General features: G+C 34.8%; 4 protein-coding genes and 1 long non-coding RNA gene across 5 annotated transcripts; 4 read left to right on the top strand and 1 right to left on the bottom strand.

Annotated features, from left to right (window-relative positions):
* The first annotated feature begins 6,063 nt into the window (after positions 1–6,063).
* LOC122587907 (secreted RxLR effector protein 161-like) lies at positions 6,064–6,825 on the top strand. The gene has a single exon (XM_043760059.1). It carries the CDS (start codon positions 6,064–6,066, stop codon positions 6,823–6,825), a length of 762 nt encoding a protein of 253 aa, XP_043615994.1.
* A 4,289-nt stretch (positions 6,826–11,114) lies between these two features.
* LOC122587906 (F-box protein At2g27310-like) lies at positions 11,115–12,105 on the top strand. Its single transcript, XM_043760058.1, has 2 exons — positions 11,115–11,202; positions 11,312–12,105. Exons 1-2 carry the CDS (start codon positions 11,115–11,117, stop codon positions 12,103–12,105), a joined length of 882 nt encoding a protein of 293 aa, XP_043615993.1.
* Positions 12,106–12,742: 637 nt separating this feature from the next.
* LOC122587905 (F-box protein At2g27310-like) lies at positions 12,743–13,789 on the top strand. The gene has a single exon (XM_043760057.1). The coding sequence runs from the start codon at positions 12,743–12,745 to the stop codon at positions 13,787–13,789; it is 1,047 nt and encodes a 348-aa protein (XP_043615992.1).
* A 2,057-nt stretch (positions 13,790–15,846) lies between these two features.
* On the top strand, positions 15,847–18,259 carry LOC122587115 (40S ribosomal protein S6). Its single transcript, XM_043759195.1, has 6 exons — positions 15,847–15,922; positions 16,024–16,088; positions 16,467–16,524; positions 16,637–16,745; positions 17,199–17,471; positions 17,881–18,259. Exons 1-6 carry the CDS (start codon positions 15,917–15,919, stop codon positions 18,117–18,119), a joined length of 750 nt encoding a protein of 249 aa, XP_043615130.1. The 5' UTR covers positions 15,847–15,916; the 3' UTR covers positions 18,120–18,259.
* Positions 18,260–18,979: 720 nt separating this feature from the next.
* On the bottom strand, positions 18,980–22,129 carry LOC122590186. Its single transcript, XR_006322414.1, has 4 exons — positions 21,832–22,129; positions 21,187–21,437; positions 20,398–21,074; positions 18,980–19,376 (listed from the first exon to the last, which is right to left on the bottom strand). It is a non-coding gene; the product is annotated as an uncharacterized LOC122590186 (long non-coding RNA).
* Between the last annotated feature and the right edge of the window lie 3,918 nt (positions 22,130–26,047).

The raw sequence follows: 26,047 nt of genomic DNA, 5'->3' as shown, positions 1-26,047 counted from the left end.
GCCACCTAAACATGTCACTATGGTTTATTCATGTCTAAATCGCCCCCCCCCCCCCTTCAAAGAAGAGGACCACATACATCAAGTCGCCTTGATTGCATAAGCCTTAAACATATACAAAACAATTAAGTATCATATAAGCACATAGTTGTTCACTGGAAATTCCAGTAGCTTCACGACCTGTTTAGAACTGTTTTTGGTCCGATGCAGATTTCGACCAGAACTACAAAGTTTTAGCCCTATGTGTTGAGCATCTACAGTTCAAAGCACGACCTCTAACTCATTACGGATTAAAAGATATGAATTTTTTAGTAAACTGTCGCAAAACAGAAAATTTACACGAAAAATTCACATAGTCACACAACTAATTATCCAATTATCTAGCATAATTAACCCTAATGATCAAGATTTCATATCAATATATCTAAGTAAGAATCATGAATGATTTGCATGAAAAATTCATGATTTTTACTTCTTTTTAACCATTAAAAATTAAAGGTACACATATAATCACATGCAATTTATCACATAAACATGCAATTAATCAAAACTTGGATTAGGAACCCTAAAAACTTTTTTTTTCTGAAAGTTCGAACCATATATATATATATATATATAAAACCTTTTTCTAATTTAAATAATGTAATTAAATTACAAAATCAATTTAACTATATATATATATATATTCGAAATTTTTAAAGATCAAGAACCCTAACCCCCCTTCAAGTTTTGATTTATTGGTAATCAAAAAACATACATAGTAGGCTCGTGATACCACTGTTGGGTTATATAACTATTATCAAATCAAATCATAAAGCACGCAACGGAAGACAAGATCTATGTAGTTTAATTAATTAACCAAGATAGAAAACATGTACCTTAAATTGGAGAGAATAAAGCAAGAAACCTTTATGATAAGGTTTATATTAAACCTCTCTACGATTGCACACACAACGTTGGAATGTATGTATGTTAGTACTTGATCACGAACCAAACAACCCTTTGTTCCTAGCTCTAAATTTCGACCCACTCAAAAACCCAAAACCCTTTTTTCTTGATGTAGTCGATCGAACCAAAGAGGAGAGGAGAAAAAGAGATTTTTAGGGTTTTAGAAAACCTAATGAATTGTGTGTAGAAAACAATTAGATTAGGCCTCTATTTATAGACTTAGGAAACTTGATGACCAAGTTTAGGATTTTTGAAACCCTTGGACGATCGGCCCCTCCTCTAGAACAATCTAGAGAGTTTCCTAATTCTAACTCTTCTTCAATAAGTCCGTTAGTTAAGTACCGTTAACTTTTAACTCTTTTAACGGACCTCCGTTAGTTTTTCGTGATCAAATTAATTAATAAATCACATTTAATATATTAATTAATTTATAGTTACATTCACGTTGAGGTGTGACCCCGTAGGCTTAAATACTTTTCCAGACATACGTTCATTTTACGTGATCATATTCTAACACTCTGGAGATGGTAGAAAACAGTTTAGCATGATATAGAGAATCGAGATAACGTTTCTTAGAATGCAATATGATTGTTTGGTTAGTGAGGTATGCTTTGCTAGTATGCGCTGAGTGCTTGTGCAAATATTCGATCTCTGGCTAAAGGAAAACACTTGCATTCCCTTTCAATCAAATTCAATAGAGAAACCATCCTTTATGTTCCATGCCGGCGAAAAGTATAGCTTCAACCAACGCTTTGATCCGCGGCCGGGTATGTTCAAAATTCAGTTACGTTATGCTATGCCATCTCAAGGATTGAATCCATCACTACTCACATTTGCAACCAGCTTGCTCGATGGCCAGCTGCAACAAGAGCCTTCCTAATTGATCTTCTTGGGAGGTTGGACTATTTCAAGGAGGCTGATCAGGAATTTAACAACAAATTAGAATTCAGATCAAATGCTATGATTTGGGCTACCTTAATTACTAGGGGCATGTGGAGTATAGTACACGGTGATGAAAGAAGAGGAAAGCGTGCGTGCGAGTGAATAACTTTCAAATTAATTTGGAGCCCGAAAGTTCCAAGTATTTTTGTGTTGCTTTCTAATATATATGCAGCTTCAGGGCATTTGTCAGAATGGAAATGAATGATCAGAAGAAGATTGAAAAGCGTCTTAACTGTAAATATACCGCTTGCTTCTTGTTAAAAACGTCCTAATGGCAGTTGGAGGTTTCCCATATTTTTGCTGTCTCCAGTAGGCACAACTGACAAGTACTCTGTCATAAGATTTAAGTGATCATGTTCTTAATTGTGTGTGTGTGTGTTTTTTTTTTGTATAAAAAAGCTACAGTATATATTTTACAGATCTTCTTGAACAAAGAGTTAGGTGCATGGCGATCCTAATTGCGGTAGGATGCATATGATTCATTAGCATTATTGTCAAATAGTCATGGTGCACTTTCGTATTGGAACTATATGAAGGTTTTATTGATGGGTTTCTTTTATGTGTCATTGGGCTTAGTATGTGTTTGGTATGGACCAGTTCAGTCCAGTAGAATAATGGGTGATATACCCACGTGTGTGTTTAAAAGGTCCAGTCAATGTTTGTTCTATTTTATCGAGTCTTCCGGTTTTATGCGAGTCTTAGGAGTTAGTTCTACTTTCATGGTGAACGTTAGTTTGTAGGCTATATATATATATATATATAGCCAGTTGGTTGTTGAATAAAGTATCGTGAGTCGATGTGTTAATCTGTGATATCATCTTGAGCTCTTTCAAGTGGTATCAGAGCAAACTACACAAAAAAGAGAGAGAGAGAGATCACTTTCACGAGAGTAAGAGAGAAGATGGTTGAAGAGTCAAGCAATTTTCAAACAGTGAGTGTGCCAAAGTTTGATGGTGACTACGATCACTGGAGTCTTGTCATGGAGACTCTACTCCGTTCAAAAGAATTCTGGACGGTGGTTGAAGAAGGGTACACGGCAACAAGAGCAGGAGTAGAGATGACAGCCGCTCAACGAGCAAGTTCAGATGCTAAGCGACTTCAGGATTTGAAGGCTCGAAACTATCTGTTTCAGTCAATTGATAAGCACATCTTGAAGACTATCACTCAGAAGAACACGGCAAAGCAGATCTGGGATGCTATGAAGACCCGCTATCAAGGGAATGCACGGGTTAAACGGGCAAAGCTACAGCGGCTCAGAAGGGATTTTGAGACTCTAGAGATGAAGCCTAGTGAATCAGTCACTGATTACTTTGGAAGAGTTATGGTAATTGCAAATGACATGAGGGTGTGTGGAGAAGACATACCTGATGTCAAAATTGTTGAAAAAATCCTTAGAACGTTGACAGAGAATTTCAATTTTGTGGTGTGTTCGATTGAAGAAGCTAAGGATTTGGATGAAATGAGTGTCGATGAGTTGCAAAGTTCTTTATTGGTGCACGAACAGAAGCTTCGTCGAAAGGTTCCAGAAGAGCACGTGTTACAAGCCGATCTGGAACCTGGTTTTGGAAGAGGCCGGGGGCACGGTAGGTTCGGTTCCATCCGTGGCAGAGGACGAGGAAGAGGTCGTGGCTCGTTCAACAGATCGACAGTGGAGTGCTACAAATGTCATCAAATTGGACATTTTCAATATGAGTGTCCCACTGGTGATCGTTCTGTTAACTATACGGAACATGATGAAAATGAAGAACTACTCTTGATGGCCATGGTTGATAGTGTGACAGAAAAGAAGGAAGGTACATGGTTTCTTGATTCGGCTTGTTCAAATCATATGACGGGAAGAAAAGAATGGTTCGTGCAGCTAGATGAAACTTACACTCACATGGCGAGGCTCGGTAATGACTACCGACTGAAAGTGAAGGGTTTGGGTAAAATACGAATCTGCGTAGAAGGAATAACTCAGGTAATTACAAATGTTTATTATATACCTGAGCTCACATCCAATCTTTTAAGTATTGGTCAGTTGCAAGAGAAAGGAATTACATTTGTTGTTCAAGAAGGAATGTGCAAGGTGTATCACTCTCAAAAGGGTTTGATTATGTCTTCTAGAATGACAAGAAATCGGTTGTTTCCTGTTCATGCTATATCCAAACCTTATTCACCAACTTGTTTACAAGTTAGTGAAAATGATACTAATATATGGCATAGTCGATTTGCTCATGTGAATCACAAAGCACTAAGGACCATGCAGTACAAAAAGATGGTCAAAGTTTTGCCAACGTTTGCTGAGAAGACTAAAGTTTGTGAGACATGTGCTGTGGGCAAGCAACAAAGAGTAATGATATCAAAAAGAAGTGATTGGCGTGCAACTGAGAGACTACAGCTGATCCACATAGACTTATGTGGTCCAATCACACCAGCATCCCGAACCGGTAAATGCTATGTTCTCGTTTTCATTGATGATTATACTCGCAAAACTTGGGTGTATGTACTGTCATATAAGGGAGAAACCTTTGAAGCCCTTACACGCTTCAAAGCTATGGTAGAAACAGAAATCGGGGCCAAGATAAAATGTCTTCGAAGTGATAGAGGAGGAGAGTTTACATCGAAAGAATTCAATGAATTTTGTGAAACTCATGGCATCAAAAGACAACTAACGACAGCCTACACTCCTCAACAAAACGGAGTGGCAGAACGCCGTAATCGCACCCTCATGAATATGGTTCGTTGTTTGCTAGTAGAGAAGTCAATGCCGAAGTATTTTTGGGCTGAAGCCACCAAGTGGGCCTGTCATGTATTGAATCGATGCATTAGTCGAAGCTTGGATAATCAGGTACCAGAAGCACGTTGGTCAGGATCTACACCAACAGTTGACTATTTTCGTGTGTTTGGTTGCATTGGGTATGTTCATATACCATCTCAGCTAAGAATCAAACTTGATGATAAAAGCCGAAAATGTGTTCTACTCGGAGTTAGTGTTGAATCGAAGGCATACCGGTTGTATGATCCCGTGAAAAAGGAAATTATTGTTAGTCGTGATGTTCAGTTTGAAGAGAATGCGAAATGGGACTGGAGTGAGAAGGACGTGGAAATGGGAGACCTGATCATTAGTAATGAAAATGATGCAAGCAATACACCGATACATGAAGAAGACACAAGCTCACCATTGGAAGATCACGGCCATATGGATCCTACTCCAGCAGATACAACTAGTGCAGGTATAAACTCTAATAATGGTGTCTCAAATGAATTTATTTATGTTGACAGCAATGAATTTGAGACACAAGTCGAACCTTCGACAAGAGTTCGCAAAAACCTGGCATGGATGGAAGATTACCATTCAGGAGAAGGACTATCAGATGAAGAGATTGAAGGAGTGGGGTTTGCTATGTACAGTACATCAGATGATCCTGCTACCTATGAAGAGGCACGTAAAGAAGCAAAGTGGGTGACGACAATGGAGACTGAAATCAAGGCTATTGAGCAGAATAACACATGGGATCTTGTAGAAGCACCAATGGGGGTACAACCAATTGGAGTTAAATGGGTGTTTAAAACTAAATTCAATGCTGATGGTAAAGTCGACAAGTACAAAGCCAGGCTCGTAGTAAAAGGGTATACACAGAAAAAGGGTGTTGATTATAATGAGGTGTTTGCTCCCGTTGCTCGCTGGGACACCATTCGAACATTACTTGCTGTAGCAGCTCAAAGAGATTGGAAGGTTTTTCAGTTGGATGTAAAAAGCGCATTCTTGCACGGAGAGCTTAAAGAATTGGTGTATGTTGAGCAACCGAAAGGTTTCATCAAGAAGAGTGAAGAAACAAAAGTTTACAAATTGAACAAGGCTCTATACGGTTTGAAACAAGCTCCTAGAGCTTGGTTTAACCGAATTGAAGGTTATTTCTTACGAGAAGGTTTCAAGAAAAGCAAGTATGATCATACGTTATTTATCAAACGTGTCTGGCATAAGGTAATCATAGTAAGTTTGTATGTTGATGACTTGATTTATGCTGGAAACGATACTATGATGTGTGCAGCTTTCAAGAAATCTATGCAACAAGAGTTTGAAATGACGGATCTTGGAGATATGAGGTTTTTTCTTGGGATAGAAGTTCAGCAAACATCTACTGGGATCTCTTTTTGCCAAAATATGCAAGGGAGGTTCTAGAGAGGTTTCATATGTGGGAAGGTAACTCAGTTAACAATCCTATTGTCCCAGGTACTATCCTCACCAAGTTTGGAGTAGGGGAGGAGGTTGACTCAACCACATATAAAAGGTTAATTGGAAGCTTGATGTATTTGACAGTAACACGACCTGATGTGATGTATGTGGTTAGTTTGTTGTCGAGGTTTATTGCAAACCCAAGAAAGGAACACATGATGGCTGCAAAACGAGTTCTAAGGTACCTAAAAGGCACATATAATTATGGATTAATATATGAAAGGCATTCTGTTAACAAACTCGCAGCATACACGAACAATGATTATGCAAGGGATGTTGAAGATCAGCGATGTACTTCGGGATATATATGCATGTTCAGCAAGGCTGCAATATGCTGGAGTTCATGTAAACAAGAAATTGTTACTTTATCTTCGACGGAGGCGGAGTATGTGGTTGCCACTTCTTGTGCGTGTCATTGTGTTTGGCTGAAGGGTCTGCTGGAAGATTTGGGAGAAAAGATAAGTGGACCTTTGGAAGTATTATGCGACAACAGTTCAAGTATCAAGCTGTCAAAGAACCCAGTAATGCATCGAAGAACAAAGCATATTGATGTTCGTTTCCACTACTTAAGAGATCTGGTGAATCAGGATGTTGTGAAGCTTAAATTTTGTAAGACTGAAGATCAACTAGCTGATGTTATGACCAAACCTATAAAGCTTGCTACTTTTGTTCAAATGAGAGAATGGATGGGAGTTCAAGAGATTAAACCAGAAGAATGAGACATGCTTCAGGTTTAGGGGAGGATTTGATGGGTTCTTTTATGTGTCATTGGGCTTAGTATGTGTTTGGTATGGACCAGTCCAGTCCAGTAGAATAATGGGTGATATACCCACGTGTGTGTTAAAAAGGTCCAGTCAATGTTTGTTCTATTTTATCGAGTCTTCCGGTTTTATGCGAGTCTTAGGAGTTAGTTCTACTTTCATGGTGAACGTTAGTTTGTAGGCTATATATATAACGAGTTGGTTGTTGAATAAAGTATCGTGAGTCGATGTGTTAATATGTGATCTTGAGCTCTTTCATTTATTAAGCTTAGTTTACAATAAGATGCACTAATTAAGTATACATATTCTTTGAAGCATTGCCGCAACTACGTACGTACTGCATGCTCTTGAAGAACAAATTTGATGTTTGTTGCACTAATGCTACTAAATGCACTCTATGTATGTATAATGAACCCTGTACACAGGGAATTCACTTCATGTGTGTTTTAGATGATGTAGAACTAGCTAGCTGTATAAGATAGTTTATTACAATGAGATCGATTTGATGGTATCTTATCCATTACGCAGTCGTGTGTCGTTACCCAGTATACAGTGAAAATGGACCAAAGAATGAAACACCTATAGCAATATTGTCGTCGGTTTATAAAAGCATTAAAACATCATGAGTGCCCAATTAGCTAGCAATTTGTTGTTTGTCTTCTAATTAGTTGATAGATTCAAAAGGCCAGGGTAATTCGCTTTATAACAAATTTATGGTATATATGATCAAACTGAAACTAAAATATTACTTTTAAATGTAGGGAACAATGACTCTCAAACAAACTAAAAGAGATACAATCTCTGTAGGGGCGGATGTAGAGTTTAAAGACCGGGGGTAATGCCCCCTATAGCAGCCCAAACATTCCATGTAATTAGTGTAACTTTTGCTTTGAAACTTAAGGTTTTATGATCATGATGCCCCCTGCTCAATGTTTGGTGTGCCCTCAAGCCCAACCAGCCCACCTATAAGAGTCCATCATTTTAATAAAAGTGTGTCATGGTTAAAAATAAAATAAAGAAGATTCTGGACATGTTATTAAACAAGAACCCACCGTTTCCATATTTTCTTTCCCTCGGGTAGTCCCCCCCCCCCCCCCCCCCCCCCCCCCCCCCCCCACACATATAGCCTTTCAAAAGCTACCTTCAAAAGTACGACTATTTAACTTTAGTTGTAAACTTGCAATTGTGATTTTGGTTTAGTGCTTGTGATCTTAATACATATTGAAAATCATTTATTAGTTGCAAATATATTTTTTTGTCGGTAAATATGAAGATATATTTTCTTTTAAAAGGGAGATAGTCTTCATCACTATTCACTACCGCGTGATAGTACTTTGTTTAAATTTAATTTTAAGTTTATTACTTGGTTCCCATCTTGTAAGTGAATTCTCGTGTTAGAAGTATAATTTCATTTTTGTATACTAGTATATAATGTTCAATTTAGTTGTTGTCATTGTGTTTAGTTATTGTATTTTGTTTGGTTGCATGGCATGTTGTTTATTATTTTTCATCGGTTGTTTACATTGCAATAGTCTCTAAATTGGATATTTTTTTCCCACTAACATGAATTTCTAGATTCGCTTCTGGCCGGATACAAGAAACTATTTCTGTAAGATATGGTGATGAATGCATGGTGGTGGAATCGATATCTTTGACATAATTGAGATGTGTATTGTGTAACCCTTATGCAAAATATGATCTCATCAGATTGCTAGAAATTCACACGCGGATTGTTTCTAAATTATTACTCCGTATTATGTTTATGACAAATGGGGTATATCTTATCCATGTCTATGTTATTGTCAATCAAGATTTGTATTAATCATGACATAGATAAACTACACCGACGAAAACGAACAAATGTATAATACATACGAGTAATATATATCTCGGGGGATTTATAATATACTAGTATAAGTAACACGCGGTTTATACTACCAGTATAAAATACTATACTCGTAACATTTTTAACTTTAGTCCTTTATGTTAAGAGTATATCAACTTTTAAAAACTTCATAAATTACAAGTTATACTAATAATATAAATATTAATATATATGAGAAAATTAGTTATACAATGTTTTGTTAAACACTTAAATAATGATAATTAGTTATACAGTATGTTAGTTTTATTGACTTTTAATGCATCAAAATGTAGTTTTTAAGTGTTCTCACCATATTCTTATTTTAAGACTGTTCTTATTTAATTGTCTCAATATATATATATAATTGCCCCCGTGTTTTTTATGAATTAAGAATCAAGATTTGAGAGATTTTACATCTAAGCTTAGGTGTCTAACACAACTACATACTCTCATTCGTCTGTATATATACATATAGTTAATAATATGTATAATATTCTGTTTGATTTCGGTCCAACTTAAAAATTAGTGATATTGGTTTAGTGTCTGATTCGATTTTTAAAACATTGGTTTCTAGTATAAAACAAGTAATTGCTTCACATTAGGTGTTTATGAGGAGCTCTAAAATTCCCACGCTATCCAATGTACGTTTGTGCAGTAAAATTAGATGCATTCCACACATAAGGTGTGTGCATCTATGAATATTTACGTATAATAAAGTGTGAATATCCAAGGGAGAGTATTATAATACAAAATATAGATGGATATTCACTTCCATATATATATATATATAGGAAAAGTGAGTATGAGGCTGTTATGCACCCAACTTGGGTGAAAAACCCCTCACATACTAATATTTTAATATTTTAAATAAATACATGACCCTCCATGATTTTTACCTTTTAAAAAAAGGTATGTGAAAGATTTTTCACCCAACTTGAGTGTCTAACAGCCTCATATTCCCTTTCCCCCTATATATATATATGTATGTATGTATCTCTAGAACATTCTATTCATGCCTATATATACAAGGCTATAACAGCCATTATGTTTTATAGACATATAAAAATGTTGTATGGATGTGATATATTGGACGGGGACGGTCAAACAATGGAATCATCAAAATCAAAAGCCTTGCGACAAATAAAGATAGGAAAATTATCCCTTTGTTGCTTTTGATTAAACGTGGCATCCCCTCATCAAAGGAAGCATCATGATTTTCTTTCTCTTAAGTATTTAAGTGATTTCAAATCCCTCGAATCTAGATCTACATAATATGCATCAATTTTTATCAAAGTAGTTATGTGTATTTTTATTGAAGCCATGTATTTATTAATTATTCATTATATTTATTCTTTTTATAATTATTCATTATGTTTAATGAATCTATAATGATATAGGTTTATAAAAGGAAAAGTAAATGGTTGGTTGAAGATGGCTTAAAATGGGAATCCATTGGAAGGTATTAAAAGAAAATTGATATCGATTATAGATGACAAAAACTCTTCTTGAATGCATGTGAAAACTGAAAGATATTGATGATATCATATGGACATATACACATATGTATATAGTGCATATATATATCCTTATAAGTTATTATGTTCGTGCACATGTGCACATATGTACAATCATGATCATATACGGATCTAAATATATTGTTGAGCATATGTACATGTTTTTTCGAAGATGTTACGTGTTTGTACACACATATACACATATACAATTATGACAATATGTGAATGAAAATAAGTTAGTTGATGATCACAAATATGATCATATGTGAATGAAATTAAATTTGTTGATAATCACATGTACATGAACAACCATATTAGTGATTACATGTGCGTGAACAGTCATATTTGTAATCACATATGGATAAACTATATTCATTTTTTAATAATTTAGCTAAAAATACAACATTACCCATGTAATTAATGATGGAAAAAAGTTCCTAATGGTTTTTGCTTTTTTAAGGGTTCCTAGAATAATATTTCTTTCTCTCTCTCTCTATATATATATATACATATAGGGGATGGGAAGATGGAAATATAAGGTTGTTAGGTACCTAAGCTTAGGTGTCGGACACTCACATATTAAATTTTAAAACCATAAAAATTATGGGGGCCCAGACAATTATTTATTAAATAATAAATAATAAAATATTAGTATGTGAGTCTACACCTACGCTTAAATGTCGGACAACCTTATTATTCCTTTTCCCTGTATATATATAGTTCTAAGCAAAAAGCAATTCAATTCCCGTTGAACCCAAAACTAATCATACACAACACATTTATATATACTTGGTTTACAATTAGTATGGCAACCACTCTTGCTGATATCCACCCACACATCATTCAGACACACATCTTACCACGCCTAGATGGCCCATCTCTTTCGACCACGGCCATGGTATCATCCCATGTTCGGTCCTTTTGTTCTGATCACAATCTGTGGGCTGATGTCTCCAAGTCTACTTGGCCCTCTATAACTGATCACGAGTTGATGAAGTCATTTCCACCTTTCCAAATGGTCACCGCTCTTTCTTTCAAGACTCCTTTTCTTCTCTAACAATCATAGACGTCGTGAAGTCGAATTCACATCAATCGGATGGTTGGTTATGTGACCATCTTGCTAGTCCATCTAATCTTTGGCCAACTGAGCTCATCTCAGCTGTGGAAATACGTTACCAAAATGACATCATTTACTCTAAAGTTAAATTCACTGACATCACGACTGAGTTTCTTTCGTCCGAGTTAAGGATTCAATTATACAATGACCCCACTAGTACGGTTGACTTGAAAATCGATGAGCTAAAATGTGGTGATGAGGCAACATCATCACTACTACATCTAAAAGAATTTCTGACATTAAGTTGGATCATTATTGAGCCGGCTAGGAAATGGGCAGTCAATCTATCCAGCGTCAAATTAGTTAATGCAAGGCAGGACTCATTGACTAAAGAGACCGTTGTGCAATACGTGACCATTTTACCAAGATGTGGCACAAATGAGATGGTACAATGTAAAATACAGATTGTATTAGGATTTGGAATTGGATTGGTGGGTTCTTTTTATGTGAAGAAGGTGATACTAAAATTTCAAGACTTGGGTTCAAGTTGTCTAAACGGAAGGGACTTTTTGGCTGTTACACGAGGGGCAATTATGGAGAAAAATAATGTAAGAAGGAAAGTGGTAGAAGATGATGAAGAAAGATGGAAGAGTTACAAGAAGTTCAAGGAAATGAAAAAAGAGAAAAAGGAGTCGATTAAAAAAGAAGAAAGAAAACTAGAGTTTGAAATTAAGATGAACTATATTGCCATCTTTGTGACTCTTTTGTTTAATGTGTATTTCCTGAGTTTATTGTTACACTAGCTAGTACTCGTATCATGCATTTTCAACATAAACTTGGTATTAATTAAGACATATGTACATGAATATATATGATATAGATGGCGATTGATTTTTATCATTCTTTGTATATATGTTTAATTAGTTATCAGTTTTGTGAATTAACCACCCTTACTTGGTAACATGTGCTCCACGAACTCTTAGAAGGTAATTTAGACTCGACTATATGAAGGTCCTAATTAATGGTGATTGTGCAAAGGTCCTAATGGTGAATTATGTGGCTGTTAATTTGTCATCGTGACACATAGACAAAACTCATACACGCAGAAGGTTACAAAAAAGAGATCATACTGTTTGAAATACAAACTGGTATACCAATTCTTTGGCATCTATACTATGTCAAACAAGCTCCAATATTGTATGTTACTCTAACTAACAAAACTTTATTCTACTTATAAGAACATTCGAAATTAAAATATATATATTTATTTAATGTGTTCTAAGCACACGATTTTGGATATATATATAGTGAATACTAAATTGTACTTGGTGCAAATAAAATAACACGCTAGCTTGTTGCTCATCTTCTATATATAACTTCAGTTCCGATTGACCAAAAAGATCGATCCCAAAAATTAACCTCGAATCTGTTAAGTTTACCATGGCAACCACTCTCAACGATATTCATCCGGATATCATTCGAACACACATATTACCACGACTTGACGGCACATCTCTCTCCACAACCGCAACCATATCATCATATTTACGATCCCTTTGTTCCGATGACAATCTTTGGGCTAATGTCTCAAAATCCATTTGGCCATCTATACAACACCCGTGTGTCGATAATATTATATCAACCTTTCCTGCTGGTTATCGCTCTTTCTTTCAAGACTCTTTTCCTACTCTAATCACCGACGTGATCAACCCTCATAACAAATGTTCGCGGTCTATTTCATGTGATACTGACAACTCAATCCATTCTTGGCCATCTGAGTTAATTTCAGCCGTTGATATACATTACCTAAATGACATAATTTATTCCAATGTCCAAATCACGCATACCACACCGGATCTCCTCTCATCACCGTTATTAATTTTATTAAAATCCAAACAAGAATTAGGAACCTCCCAACAAGGAGTTAACTTGAACGTAGATGAACGTATAGGGACTAATGATGTAACATTGTCACATTTGAAAGAATTCGTTACGTTGAACTGGATCTTAATCGATCCAGTTTTGAAACGGGCAGGTAACCTGTCCAGTATCAAACCGGTTCGTGTAAGGAACGACTGGATGACTAACGAGACTGTACTTGAATACGTCACGGTTTTACCGGGATGTGATCCGAATCATGAGATCGTACAATATAAAATAAAAGTGGTGATAGGAAGTGAGGGCTTGCATGTAAATGAGGTGATGCTAGAATTACAGGACTTCAATTATTCTAAGTGTTTAAATGGAAGTGATTTTTTGGTAATTACACAAAGGGCTCTTTTGGAAGAAAATAATGTACATAGGAAAGTAGTGAATGATGAGTGGAGACTGAGAAAGTACAAGGAATTTAAGGAAATGAAAATAGAAAATAAGAAGTGGGTCAAAAATGAAGAAGAGAAAAGAGAGTTTGCCATCGAGATGTACAATATTGGCATTTTATTGACTTTTTTGTTATCCGTTTATTTTTTAACTTTATTATTACGATAGCATGTTATCTTGTAATTCGATTAGAAAAGATTTAGGCCAAATGAAAAATGTCGTAAAAAAGGAGGTGTAGTCTTGTACTTTGCTGCTGGACGTTTGAGATTTAGGCGAAATGAAAAATGTACTGTAGTAAAAAAGGTGGTATAGGCCGTATAGCGTTGTTGGAAAAGTAAATCGCAATTCTAAGTGCAATTTCATGGGATTATAATATTTATATTACTCGAAACATAAGGTTGTGACATCTCTTTGAAAAGTTAATATAGAGTATCTATCTATCTATCTATCACTCAACACATCTAAATCCATATTTTCATATTCCACGCCCTATATATACGCTTCAATTTACAAAACGAAACAACACTTCAATAGTCATGAGTCATTACTCACGGCATCAATATTTTATAATTGTTTCTTTATTTCATCAAGTTATATAGTTTGCTATCTTCTCTTTCGTCAGTCGACATAGACTCATTTGAATATAATACTGATAATAAAGGAGATCTTCATATATTTTGTAATTGTTTCTTTATTTCATCAAGTTATATAGTTTGCTATCTTCTCTTTCGTCAGTCGACATAGACTCATTTGAAGATAATATTGATAATAAAGGAGATCTTCATGTTTAATAGACTTATTTATTACTTCGTTTATTATTGAAGACACCAGATAACCAGATATATACATGTCCAACAGAATTCGTCTAGTTGAGTAAAGTCTATCCGGTTCAAACCTATGAAAACCAAGCCCGACCCGACAAAACCCGGGCCCGATCCGACCCACCCGGGAGGTTCATGGGGCGGGTCACGGTTTCGTTTTACATGCAATCGCGGGTCATGGGTCATGCCGGTTCGGGTCGGGTTTCGACCCGTACACATCTCTATGTCTATTGTAATAGGAACATTGAACATTAATGGTTAAATAATCTAACCATAATTATGATTTTAATATATTAACTTATGCTTAGTTATTACATAACTAGCTTAGTAACCCGCGTATTACGCGGGCAGATAAAAAAAAATTTACTTTAATTTACCGAAAAATGTTTGTAAAAAATGTATATATATAAAACTTAAAAGAAAGCATGTAACCCATTCACATGTAGCAAATTAAAATATTTAAAAGTGAAAATATTTAATGAAGGAATAGAAAATCAAAAATTAATTAGATATGATGTCATAAATTAATTAAATAAAAACAAATAATTAGTAAGAAAATATCTTACAATGACAAGTAGGTTTTCCTTTAATAAATATTACATCATCACAATTTTTTTTTATTTATATAAGAGAAGAGATTTACATAATTTACATGGTAATATTCATTAATACATGAATATCTTATACAAAGAATGTAAGGTCTGAAAAGACAAATAAATGTGAATGTAAAAAAAAATACACATGGTGTTAGATTTTATATGTATTTTTTATTTGCATATTGAATACCTATAATGGCCATGATTCACATGAATATTATCTCTAAACTAAAGCTATACGTGGCGGTCTTTAAAGGCGTAATTGGCAAGTTTCGTTTTATCTACCCATCCAAGTCATTCCGGACTCCAAAATACAGTAACAGAGGTCCGGAGAGTGAGATGGATCTACCTTTTGGTACTTTTGCTTCTTGTTCGACTAATTGATACTTGTAATTAGGTGAATTCGGAGCAATAAAATAAATTGTAAAAAATTCACGATAACTATGATTCATGATACTTGATTGGCTTATAAAAAAAATAATTACAAGCTCAATTTAAAAAAACGGAGAGAAAATACTACTACCACTATAGCAATGTGTTTGCAAAGAAAACACATATGTTAAATTGGACTTCAAAAACTAAAGATTGTTTATCACATTATTATATGTATAGAAATAGAAATATTTTGAACTTTTAATATAATCACATCTCTTATACCTTTTAGGTTCGTAATACTATATACTACGAGTAATATTTATCATTTTTTAACTTTGGCTCAAAAGTGAAGATAGTCGAAAATATAGGGACTTAAAATATAGAAATATAAAATATATGGACTACTTATATATAAACACATATTAGTATAGCTCCTCAAACTGTTGAGCAGAAACCCTAGTTTGTGTGTACTCGCCGCAGCTTCAAACTTGATCTGAATCAAAATGAAGGTCTCATTCTTTCATATTCCAAAACAAAACAGATTCCTATATTTTAGTTGTATTTTATATATGTTTGCTTTTGATTTATGTATTTACATGTTTTTGTGTAGTTCAATATTGCTAATCCCACCACTGGGTGCCAAAAGAAGCTTGAGATTGATGATGATCAGAAACTGTAAGCTATATATATATAGTTTTGATGTTTAAGTTGGTTATATATAAGATATATATTTGTTAGAATTAAAAGATGTGTTTTATGAGCTATAATGAAACATAGTTGAAATTAGTCATATTACAAGAACATTTTTGAAAGTATGAAAATGAGCTTTTTATATAAGTTTATTGTTTTTAAGGAATTTTTCATTTTTTGTGGCCTAATTGTAATATTAAACCTGAAGCCGAACCTAGATGTTTCATGGTTTGATGTGGTAATAAAATGAACATGTATATTACCCTTTTAGGACAAATGTGGTAGCATTTAGATTTTGAGTATTGGATAACTCCTTTTTTTGTTATGTTTTCTAAAGAAAGTTGTGTTTTTTGTGTTGTTTAGCCGGGCGTTTTACGATAAGAGGATCTCACAGGAAGTTAGTGGAGATGCTCTTGGAGAGGTACATTGTTTGACTATATCCGTTGTATATGATCTAGTAATTATTCTGTAGTTCAAATGTATATGTATTTTTTTGAACTGGTTATTTTATTTCTGCCGATATACGTATATAGGAATTTAAAGGGTATGTCTTTAAAATCATGGGAGGATGTGACAAGCAAGGTTTCCCAATGAAACAGGGAGTTTTGACTCCAGGTCGTGTTCGTCTTCTTCTAGTGAGAGGTGAGCTTTACTAGATGTTAATCTCTTAGTTGTAGAGGTGGCATCTTCAAACCATTTACATATGAATGGGTTTGTTTCGGTTTTGTTGTATTTTGAACCGGTCAATAGATAAAGATTTAGATCAAAGAGCTTAAATGAGTTGAAATTGGCCTTATCTTATTTTAGATAAAGATTTGTTGTATTTCCAATGAATGAACCTTTATGATCAATCAAGATTTATTTTAGAAACACAATTAACACATTTATTAAATATATAAAGAAAACTTTAGAATGAAAGAAGAATGAATGGTCACCCAACTACAACTAGAGATGGCCTGTTTAAGCCGGTTGTTAAAGGTCACCTATTATAACTCGACCTGTTCATCATGCTAGTGCTAGTGAAGTTCTTGATTAATATCATCAAATTAGTTCTAAGATGATGACTTTTTTTTTTTTTTAATCTAATGTCATCAGGAACACCCTGCTTCCGTGGGTTTGGAAGGAGGAATGGAGAGAGGAGAAGAAAGTCCGTGCGTGGTTGTATTGTGAGCCAAGATCTCTCTGTATTGAACTTGGTTATCGTGAAGAAGGGTGACAATGATCTTCCAGGTTTGACTGATGTTGAAAAGCCTAGAATGAGAGGTCCAAAGAGGGCATCCAAAATCCGTAAACTCTTCAACCTATCCAAAGAGGATGACGTAAGAAAGTATGTTAACACATACCGTCGTACATTCACCAACAAAGCTGGTAAGATTGCACATCCTGTTTTCTATTTGTTCTTTAATGTCAAAGAAAGTTCAATAAGGATTTTATTCGTTTGGCTATTTGCTTTCTGATCTTTTTGCCCCTTTGACCAGTTTTAAATTAGTTGTAATGAAATTTATTTATCTCATACATCTGGATTGGAATCCCTGTACTATTTGCCCCCCCCCCCCCTATTTGCTAAACACTTTTTATTTGTACAGACTTGTTTATTATGGCTGTGAATATGATTTTTGTGTTTGTAATATCACATGATCACTTTTTAAAATGCACATCCAAAAACACCCAAACGATTGAGAAAAAAAACTTGTTTACATCTCCGGTTATGTGATGCCGTAATTATGACATTTGATCTTTTTTTGACGAAATATAACATTTGCATCCTCTGGAACAGGGAAAGAGGTGAGTAAAGCACCAAAAATTCAGAGATTGGTTACCCCACTCACATTGCAAAGGAAACGTGCCAGAATTGCGGACAAGAAGAAGAGAATTGCAAAGGCCAAGTCAGAGGCAGCTGAGTACCAGAAGCTTCTTGCTTCCCGATTGAAAGAACAGAGGGAGAAACGTAGTGAAAGCTTAGCTAAAAAGAGATCCAGGCTTTCTACTGCATCTAAGCCATCCATTGCAGCATAAGATCAGATTCTGACTCACATGTTCTTGCATAACGGTTAATGTATTTGGGATTTTGCAGTTGAGATACTTGTTTTAGGAATCACTTGTTACGGTTCAGATGTTTGTTTTTTATAATTGATGCCATACTTTTTGATTGCTTATCTTTTGAAACTTATCTGCTTGCATAGACTTTCTGAAGTAGTTTCCAGTCTCTTTAAAATCCATCAAGTCTTCTTGTCAATCTGTTCTATTTTTCCTCTCTTTTATATTGTTTCCTGGATTATCTAAGTCAAGTTTTTGAAATAATGATAAGTGGAAACATCAAAATGGATGCCGACCGAGGGAGGAATGGAGGGGGGTTCGGTGCCTGCGTTCAGGGTCGGCATTCATGCCCTATACCCAGGTTCTTGTCTCTTACTCTCTTACATGGTGAATGACTTTAAGATTATTAAAATTAAGATTGTCTATTTCTTATGAATGGCTATGTATCATGCTGACAGAAGCAGTTGATACACTTAATATGTGGATTTGTAACGAAAGAAATGAGTAGAGAAAAACAAAAAAAATGTAAAACATCTGGTGCAGATAATTGAATATGGTTTTTCAAGGAGTAAAAAAAGAAAAAAACAGGTAAAGAATGGTTGGATTGTATTTTATTTTTATTACTACAATATTGTGTTTATTTATGAAGCCTAAACACAAAATAAATTTTACGACAAGCTTTGGAATGCTACCCGACTCGGTGGTGCTCAAATAAGCAGACAACTTAACCACAACTATAGACCCAGCGGATTTATACTCAAACTCTAACAGTGCAAAATGATGGTACTCTTTTCAGATGTTAGAAATGTATCACTTAGTTCTATGTTTAATTTGCATGTCTTTTTAAGTACAAAACACCACATCACTATAGGCTTCCATCCAATTTTGTGCAGGATTGTATATTTGTCTTTTTTGTAACATTATTACAACACATGAATTAAGAATTGTCACAACAAGAGATAGATGTGACAAATAATCTCTTATTTTGCCATTCAGAAATGGCATTATAATCAAGTGCATCACCCTCATGTTACAACGCACTTGAAGGTCAACGGATGCCCTATAACCGACAAGTATTTATTCAGATCGCCCCACATGGTTTCATCAACTTCCACCCATGATTTTGCCATCCTCAATTCTTTCCACATACCGAATCAAGTTAGGAAAACTTGAGGGAATCTCATTCCTACCGAAAATCGCTCCTAGCATATTCTCCTCGTGTATTAGTCTTAATACCTGTAGGATATACGGTAGCTATATAGATTGTATCATAAAGATTTTTGAATATGTCACATACATGAATCGTGAGTATGGAATAAATTATGTTTAAAGTAAATCGATGATTGAAACTAAATTATAATAAAAAGTAATGATAAATATAATATATGTTAAGTTAGAAAAATTTTTAGGACCACATCAAAATCAGAACTTATAAGCATCGTGGAGGATGACAAATACCCTTGTGATTTCGGCTCATAAACTCAAATTATTGAAGTATCATGTTAATAACTTATTATAATTAATATAAGTAATAGGAGTTGAAGAATTGAGAAAAAAAAATGATTTATTAATGAGAAAACAATCAATCAAATAAGGTTATGATGTCTTTTAAATTAATAAGTCAAGAGTTAAAGTTTAATTCTAAGTCTAATAAGAAAATTGAATTTATATACAATTAAATAAGCTAATTTAACAAAATAAATAAATTAAAAAGATATGTGTCGATCAAGGATTACGTCACGTGTCGTTTCAAGAATATGTCAATCCTTTTTTAGTTTATAGATAGCACCTGCGTTTAAGTAAATTAAAACAGCTTACAAGTTTCGACTCTCATATATGTGCAAACAAAGCCAATTTTCACTAACAGTATTTGACCCGGCTGGTTGAACCTACATACAAAGCCAATTTTCACTAACAATATTTGGCCCGGCTGGTTGAACCTACAGTTACAAATCAGACGTGCAAAATTCTAGAAACACAAATTCAAGAACCCAGGAGAGGCAAAAAAGCTATCACTCCAAGTGTTCAATCCTATTGACCTGTATTTTCTTAAATGATCCTTTTATTTGTTTCGTGTGTTTGGTACATTAAAGTTTGCGTAGAACTTACCTAGAGTTAATTTATCAGATATATTCACTAAATCATTGTTAAACTAATACCGTTTATAATAAAATTTACGCTATTATTTACTAGCATATGATAAGTTATATTTTCGAAAGAAAGACAGGCGTAAGAACACACAGGGCATTATACTCACATGGCTAGGTAAGATATTCGTCTGCCCTTGCTACCATCATCAGATGATTTTCTTCTCCCAAAAGGAAGTCCGTAGCCCTCAAGAAGCAGCTTCAGGAGCTGCAGATCTCCACAAAATATGTCTAGATGGATAGGTATCAAATCCAATATTGGATCGCCAGAAATATATAAATTCAAGTATAATAGCAAGTGTGGAAGGCAACTACCCAGATTTAATGATTGGCAAACATCATAATCTCGATATTTGTTATGATTTTTATGAATAATAAAAATAGTTCATCTGGTATAAAAACTTCATATCATAAAAACTAAATCAGAACTCCAAGTGGGTTATTATCGTCCATTATATCCGTGTGTATCCAAGAGCAACAATTGCACACTTCAAACAGGTTCCCTACATTGTGAAAGACAAAGCAGAAAGATAAATGATCCATAAAAATTATAAAATTGGTATGAGAACTTTTTGAACTTATTAAAAAACTAGAAACTCAATCCTCCCTTCTCCATCAGTAGTAATGCTTTGATTATGAAGATTAAACCTTGCATCTAACAATATGAAAAACATCTTGAAGTATTTAGGATGTTAACTAATCTTGAACAGACTATGCAACTTCTACAAAGTCCTTTGGAAGGTACTCGTTAACTTTCTCGATCAGTGCACTTGGAATCGGATAACGCCTACAAAGATGAAAAATAATTGTGAAAATTCATTTTGTTGATTTTGAGACTTGATATATTGGCAAAATTAGTCTTAGATTATGAATACTTCTACAGTCAGATATCAACTTACCATTTCATCAAGCTACTTGACTTCTTTTTCCTATTTAGGATTGTGAAGAAAACTTTTGATGCTGCTGGGAGATTGACCTTTCACCAAGACGCTCCATGAAACCGTCATCATGACCTATTTCCATTGTCTTTTCCATGTGCGAATATGACAAATCACTCAGAGGAGTGACAGGCAAAACATTAAGGTCACACAGCTGCTTCCCTAAAAAGGACGCTAGATTTGTAACCTACTCCCATGAGAGTGCATCCCTTCTGTAAAATCATTAAGCAACTAAATTAGTGATCTTGAATGTCAGATGGACTTCTCGACCCAATTACTTATTAATGCTTCAATTCGGGTTATACTTTGCTCAAATGGTAAAACTATAGGGACAAACAGGAGGGAAGTTGCCCAAAGTAGACTATTAGGGCATAAGATCTAAATCATCTTAATAAAAGAACTTGCCTAGTATTAATATCATAATATGATAATATTAAAGTAATCTCTGACACCATAATTTGGTCAAATAGAACTTAAATGTAGATAGGTTTTCTGGTCAGCTCAACCTAAATAAAAATGACCAATTTTGACAAGTACCACAACCCAGCCAATTATTCCACCTCTACTGAACTTCATCGTTCAAATTTAAAAGAACAAGGTACTTACAACTCAGCAAAGATTTTCCCTTTGCATCTTTTTGTAATGTAGGGCCAGATGTTCGAATGACCACTGGATTTAGCCAATTCCTCTAACGACATACCAGCTTTTCTGTACTATTTACTAGCAGATGATAAGATCTTCAAAACAAAGCCAGGCGTAAGAACACACTGGACATTATACTCACATGGCTAGATAAGATGTACTTCTCACAAAAGGAAGTCCATAGCCCTCAAGAAGCAGCTTCAGGAGCTGCAGATCTCCACTAAATATGTCTAGATGAATAGCTATCATATCCAATATTGGATCGCCTGAAAAGATTATATAAATTCAAGTTTAATATAGCAAGTTTCAAAATGAACTTGTGTTCATGGATAACAATAAGCGTAGAAGGGAACTACCCAAAATTATTAATTGGCAAATGTCGTATATCTTTCTGTCCCAATTCAATTGAAGTTCTAATGAATATGCAACCAAAATACTGTACTAATCTTGTTATGGTCAAACATCCATTCAATTGTTTACATAGCTCTTAATATTACTCGGGATTTCAAGTATATAACATCCTGCTCAGATCTGTGATACCTTGTACAAAAAAAACCTAAATAAGAAAACTAGATGAAGGAACTATATGTAGACTAGAGAACGCAGCAGACCTCTGATGTGGTCTAAGATTTATTGGACGAATCATAGCAGAACATAGTGAGAAATATATAGAAGAGAATATAGGATAAATACTGAATGGAATTAACTGACTTGCTCGTACAGAATGTCGATACATATATAGTTTGTGAATCGGTACCTATGGTGAAGATGAAACCCGGCAACTTGCATAGAATAGGCTAAGGTTTTAATACCCTCTAACAACCACCAATACGTTGTTCCTTACGTCGCTTATATGCCAAACATAGGGCTGAATATCCTTAGTCACTTTCAATTGATTGCCCAAGGTTTCGTTGTTGACTTTCATGATGGTAAATGCTTAATTAAAAGAATGTTTGAGGATGACTTGAGTGAAATTACAAGTAGTATTGAACCTGTAGTCACAGATAAAAAAAACTGGATGATTTGGAAAGGGATATTAGTATATATAACTCTACTTGGAATTAACTGACTTGTTCTTACAGAATGTCGATACATATATAGTTTGTGAACCTGTACCTATGGCGAAGATGAAACCCGATTTACTTGCATAGGAATAGGTTAAGTTTTAATACCCTCTAACAACCACCAATACGTTGTTCCTTACGTCACTTATATGCCAAACATAGGGCTGAACATCCTTAGTCACTTTCAATTGATCGCCCAAGGTTTCGTTGTTGACTTTCGGAATATGTAAGTAAACACTGTGATGAAATCGGAGAATCAAGCAATCAAGGTTTATGTAATGAGGTTAGGGAGAACATGATCATTCCAAGTTTAAACAAGGTTACAAGTTTTATTGATACAATTGTACTTGGATAGATTGCTATAGAAGTGAATGATGTTTATTCAAGTGATTTTGACAAGATGTTAGTGTGGTTTTATAAGAAATTCTTAGGATGCCCACTTGAAAAAGAAATACCACCATTTGTTATACACAAACCCATTTGTCTCATGAACTTCTTTAGAACTATAAAAGAATTGGGTGGTGTCAAAAGGGCATGGGATCATCAATCAGCAAATGCAATTGGGTGTCAATAGATTATGCTGGTACTTTTGAGGATTGTTATTTGGTTTATCTATAACAATTGGAACTTTATTATGATATTGGAAAGAAGATGTTGGAAGAAAATCAAAAAGAAGTGGTCTAGTGGAATGGAAGGCGTATCTAACTAGACGTTATACGATTGAAGGCTTCATGAACATTATGAACTAGAGGTTAATGAAACACGCTCAAACTGCTTCAAAGTACAAAGAAATTCTCAAAAGAAAGATTCAAGATCTAGTCGTATGAACTTTGGTTTCCCTCTGTGGCCGAAGACAAACTTCAAGGAATTTATGGTACTTGGAGATGCTAGACTCATTTTACAGGTTTGCAATAGATGAGAGGACTGTTTTCGAAGGCAAGAATGACACCACAACCTTTCTTAGTGTCAACACATCATATCTCAACGCCGTTAGGGCTGATGTGTTCCACAGTGAGAGTGGCACACTAAGAAAGGTTGTGGTGTCATTCTTGCCTTCGAAAACAGTCCTCTCATCTATTGCAAACCTGTAAAATGAGTCTAGCATCTCCAAGTACCATAAATTCCTTGAAGTTTGTCTTCGACTACGGAGGGAATACAAAGCTCATTCCAACTATATTCCATTTATCTTCCTCGCTGACTTTACCACTCCCCCCCCCCCCCCCCCCCCCCCTTTGTCATGAACCAACACAAATAAATCAAAACAAACAAATTTCAGCATTTCCAATCTTTGGTGGCTTTGAGTAGTTGAAGACACAATTTATATAATCTCGATGGAACCATACGACTAGATCTTGAATCTTTCTTTTGAAAATTTCTTTGTATTTTGAAACAGTTTGAGCGTGTTTCATTATACCCATAATGTTCATGAAACCATCAATCGTATTACCCTCTAGTTAGATGCGCATTCCATTATACTCGACCACTCCTTTCTCCGTTCTTCCAACTTATTCTTTCCAATATCATAAGAAAGTTCCAATTATTGTGGATAAACCAAATAACAATCCTCAAAAGGACAAGCATAATCTATTGAATACCCAAGTGCATTTGCTAATTGATCTCATTCCCTTTTGACAACAATGTTACTACACCACCCAATTCTTTTATAGTTCTAAAGAAGTCCATGAGACAAATGGTGGTATTTCATTTTCAAGTGGGCGTCCAAAGAATTCCTTATAAAATCACAGTAACATCTTGTCATAATCACTTGAATAAACATCCTTCACTTCTATAACAATCTATAAGTACAATTGAATCAATAAAACCTAAAACCTTGTTTAAATCACTTGGAATGATCATGTTCCCCCTAACCTTATCATTACATAAACCTTGATTGCTTGATTCTCCAATTTCATCACAGTGTTTACTTACAAATTCGGTAAGCATTTTCTTTGCAATATCAATACTAATATCTCTTTCCAAATCATCGAGTTTTTCTTGATCCGTGACCACAGGTTCAATAATCAATACTACTTGTAGTTTCACTAATTCCATCCTTAAACATTCTTTTAATTACGCGTTTACCATCAAGACAATCAACAAGGAAACCTTGGGCAATCAATTGAAAGTGGCTAAGGATATGCAACCCTATGTTTGGCATATAGGCGACATAAGGAACAACGTATTGGTTATTGTCAGAGAGTACTAAAAACTTCGCCAATTCCTATGTAAGTGGATCAGGTTTCAGCTTCTAAATTATCTAAAGGTTTATAACTTGTGAAAGCATGCATATAAGATGAGACGTGAATTGGAGAATTCTTACATAAATACCAAATGAAGTTCGAGTCGTCCAAGTCAGTGCCTAAAAGAGTCTGGACTGAATTTGGTAGTAACTTCATGAATTCTTTCCTTATTTGTTTTGTTGATGAACGTATTTACCAAGTGCCTCGTGGTTTTTGTTTTGTTGAATTTTCTTTGTTTTATGGTGTCAATTTCGGTACACATGTCCTTTCGGCAATTTCAAGATTCCTTATTCGTTGTAGTAAATCTCCTTCCTTTGGAATCAAACGACCGGTTGTCTTGAATGAATTTGTGCGCTGGAAACTTCCCATGTTGTGTGGCATGTATAACCGCTTCAGAATATCATTAGTTTGAGGCTTCTTCTTCCTCCCTGGATGGAAACTTGTGCTCTGATGCTAATGTAGACCAGAGGACGCAACAGACCTCTGTTGTGGTCTAGGATTTATGGGACGAACCATAGCAGAAACTAGTGACAAAAATATAGAAGAGAATATAGGATAAATTCTGAATGGGAATTACCTGACTAATCCTTACAAAATGTGGATACATATATAGTTTGTGAACCTGTACGTATGAATGGATGTGTTGATCCATTTAGGAGTCATCGACAGTTAAGTAACTGCTTTCTCCAAACCGGTTCCTAACTATGAGCTGTTACACTAAACACCCTTACATAACTTAGAGAAACTAATATTCAAGATACTTTGCAAATTAAGAAGTATAACACTATATATACATCTGATATCATATACACTATCTCTAGTATAACATCAATTCTGAATATAGACATACTTTATCTAGTAATAATTCAAATCATG

The sequence above is a fragment of the Erigeron canadensis genome, chromosome 2 (assembly GCF_010389155.1).
Source record: "Erigeron canadensis isolate Cc75 chromosome 2, C_canadensis_v1, whole genome shotgun sequence".
Lineage (NCBI taxonomy): Eukaryota > Viridiplantae > Streptophyta > Magnoliopsida > Asterales > Asteraceae > Erigeron > Erigeron canadensis.
This window is presented reverse-complemented; position numbering and strand designations above follow the sequence as displayed.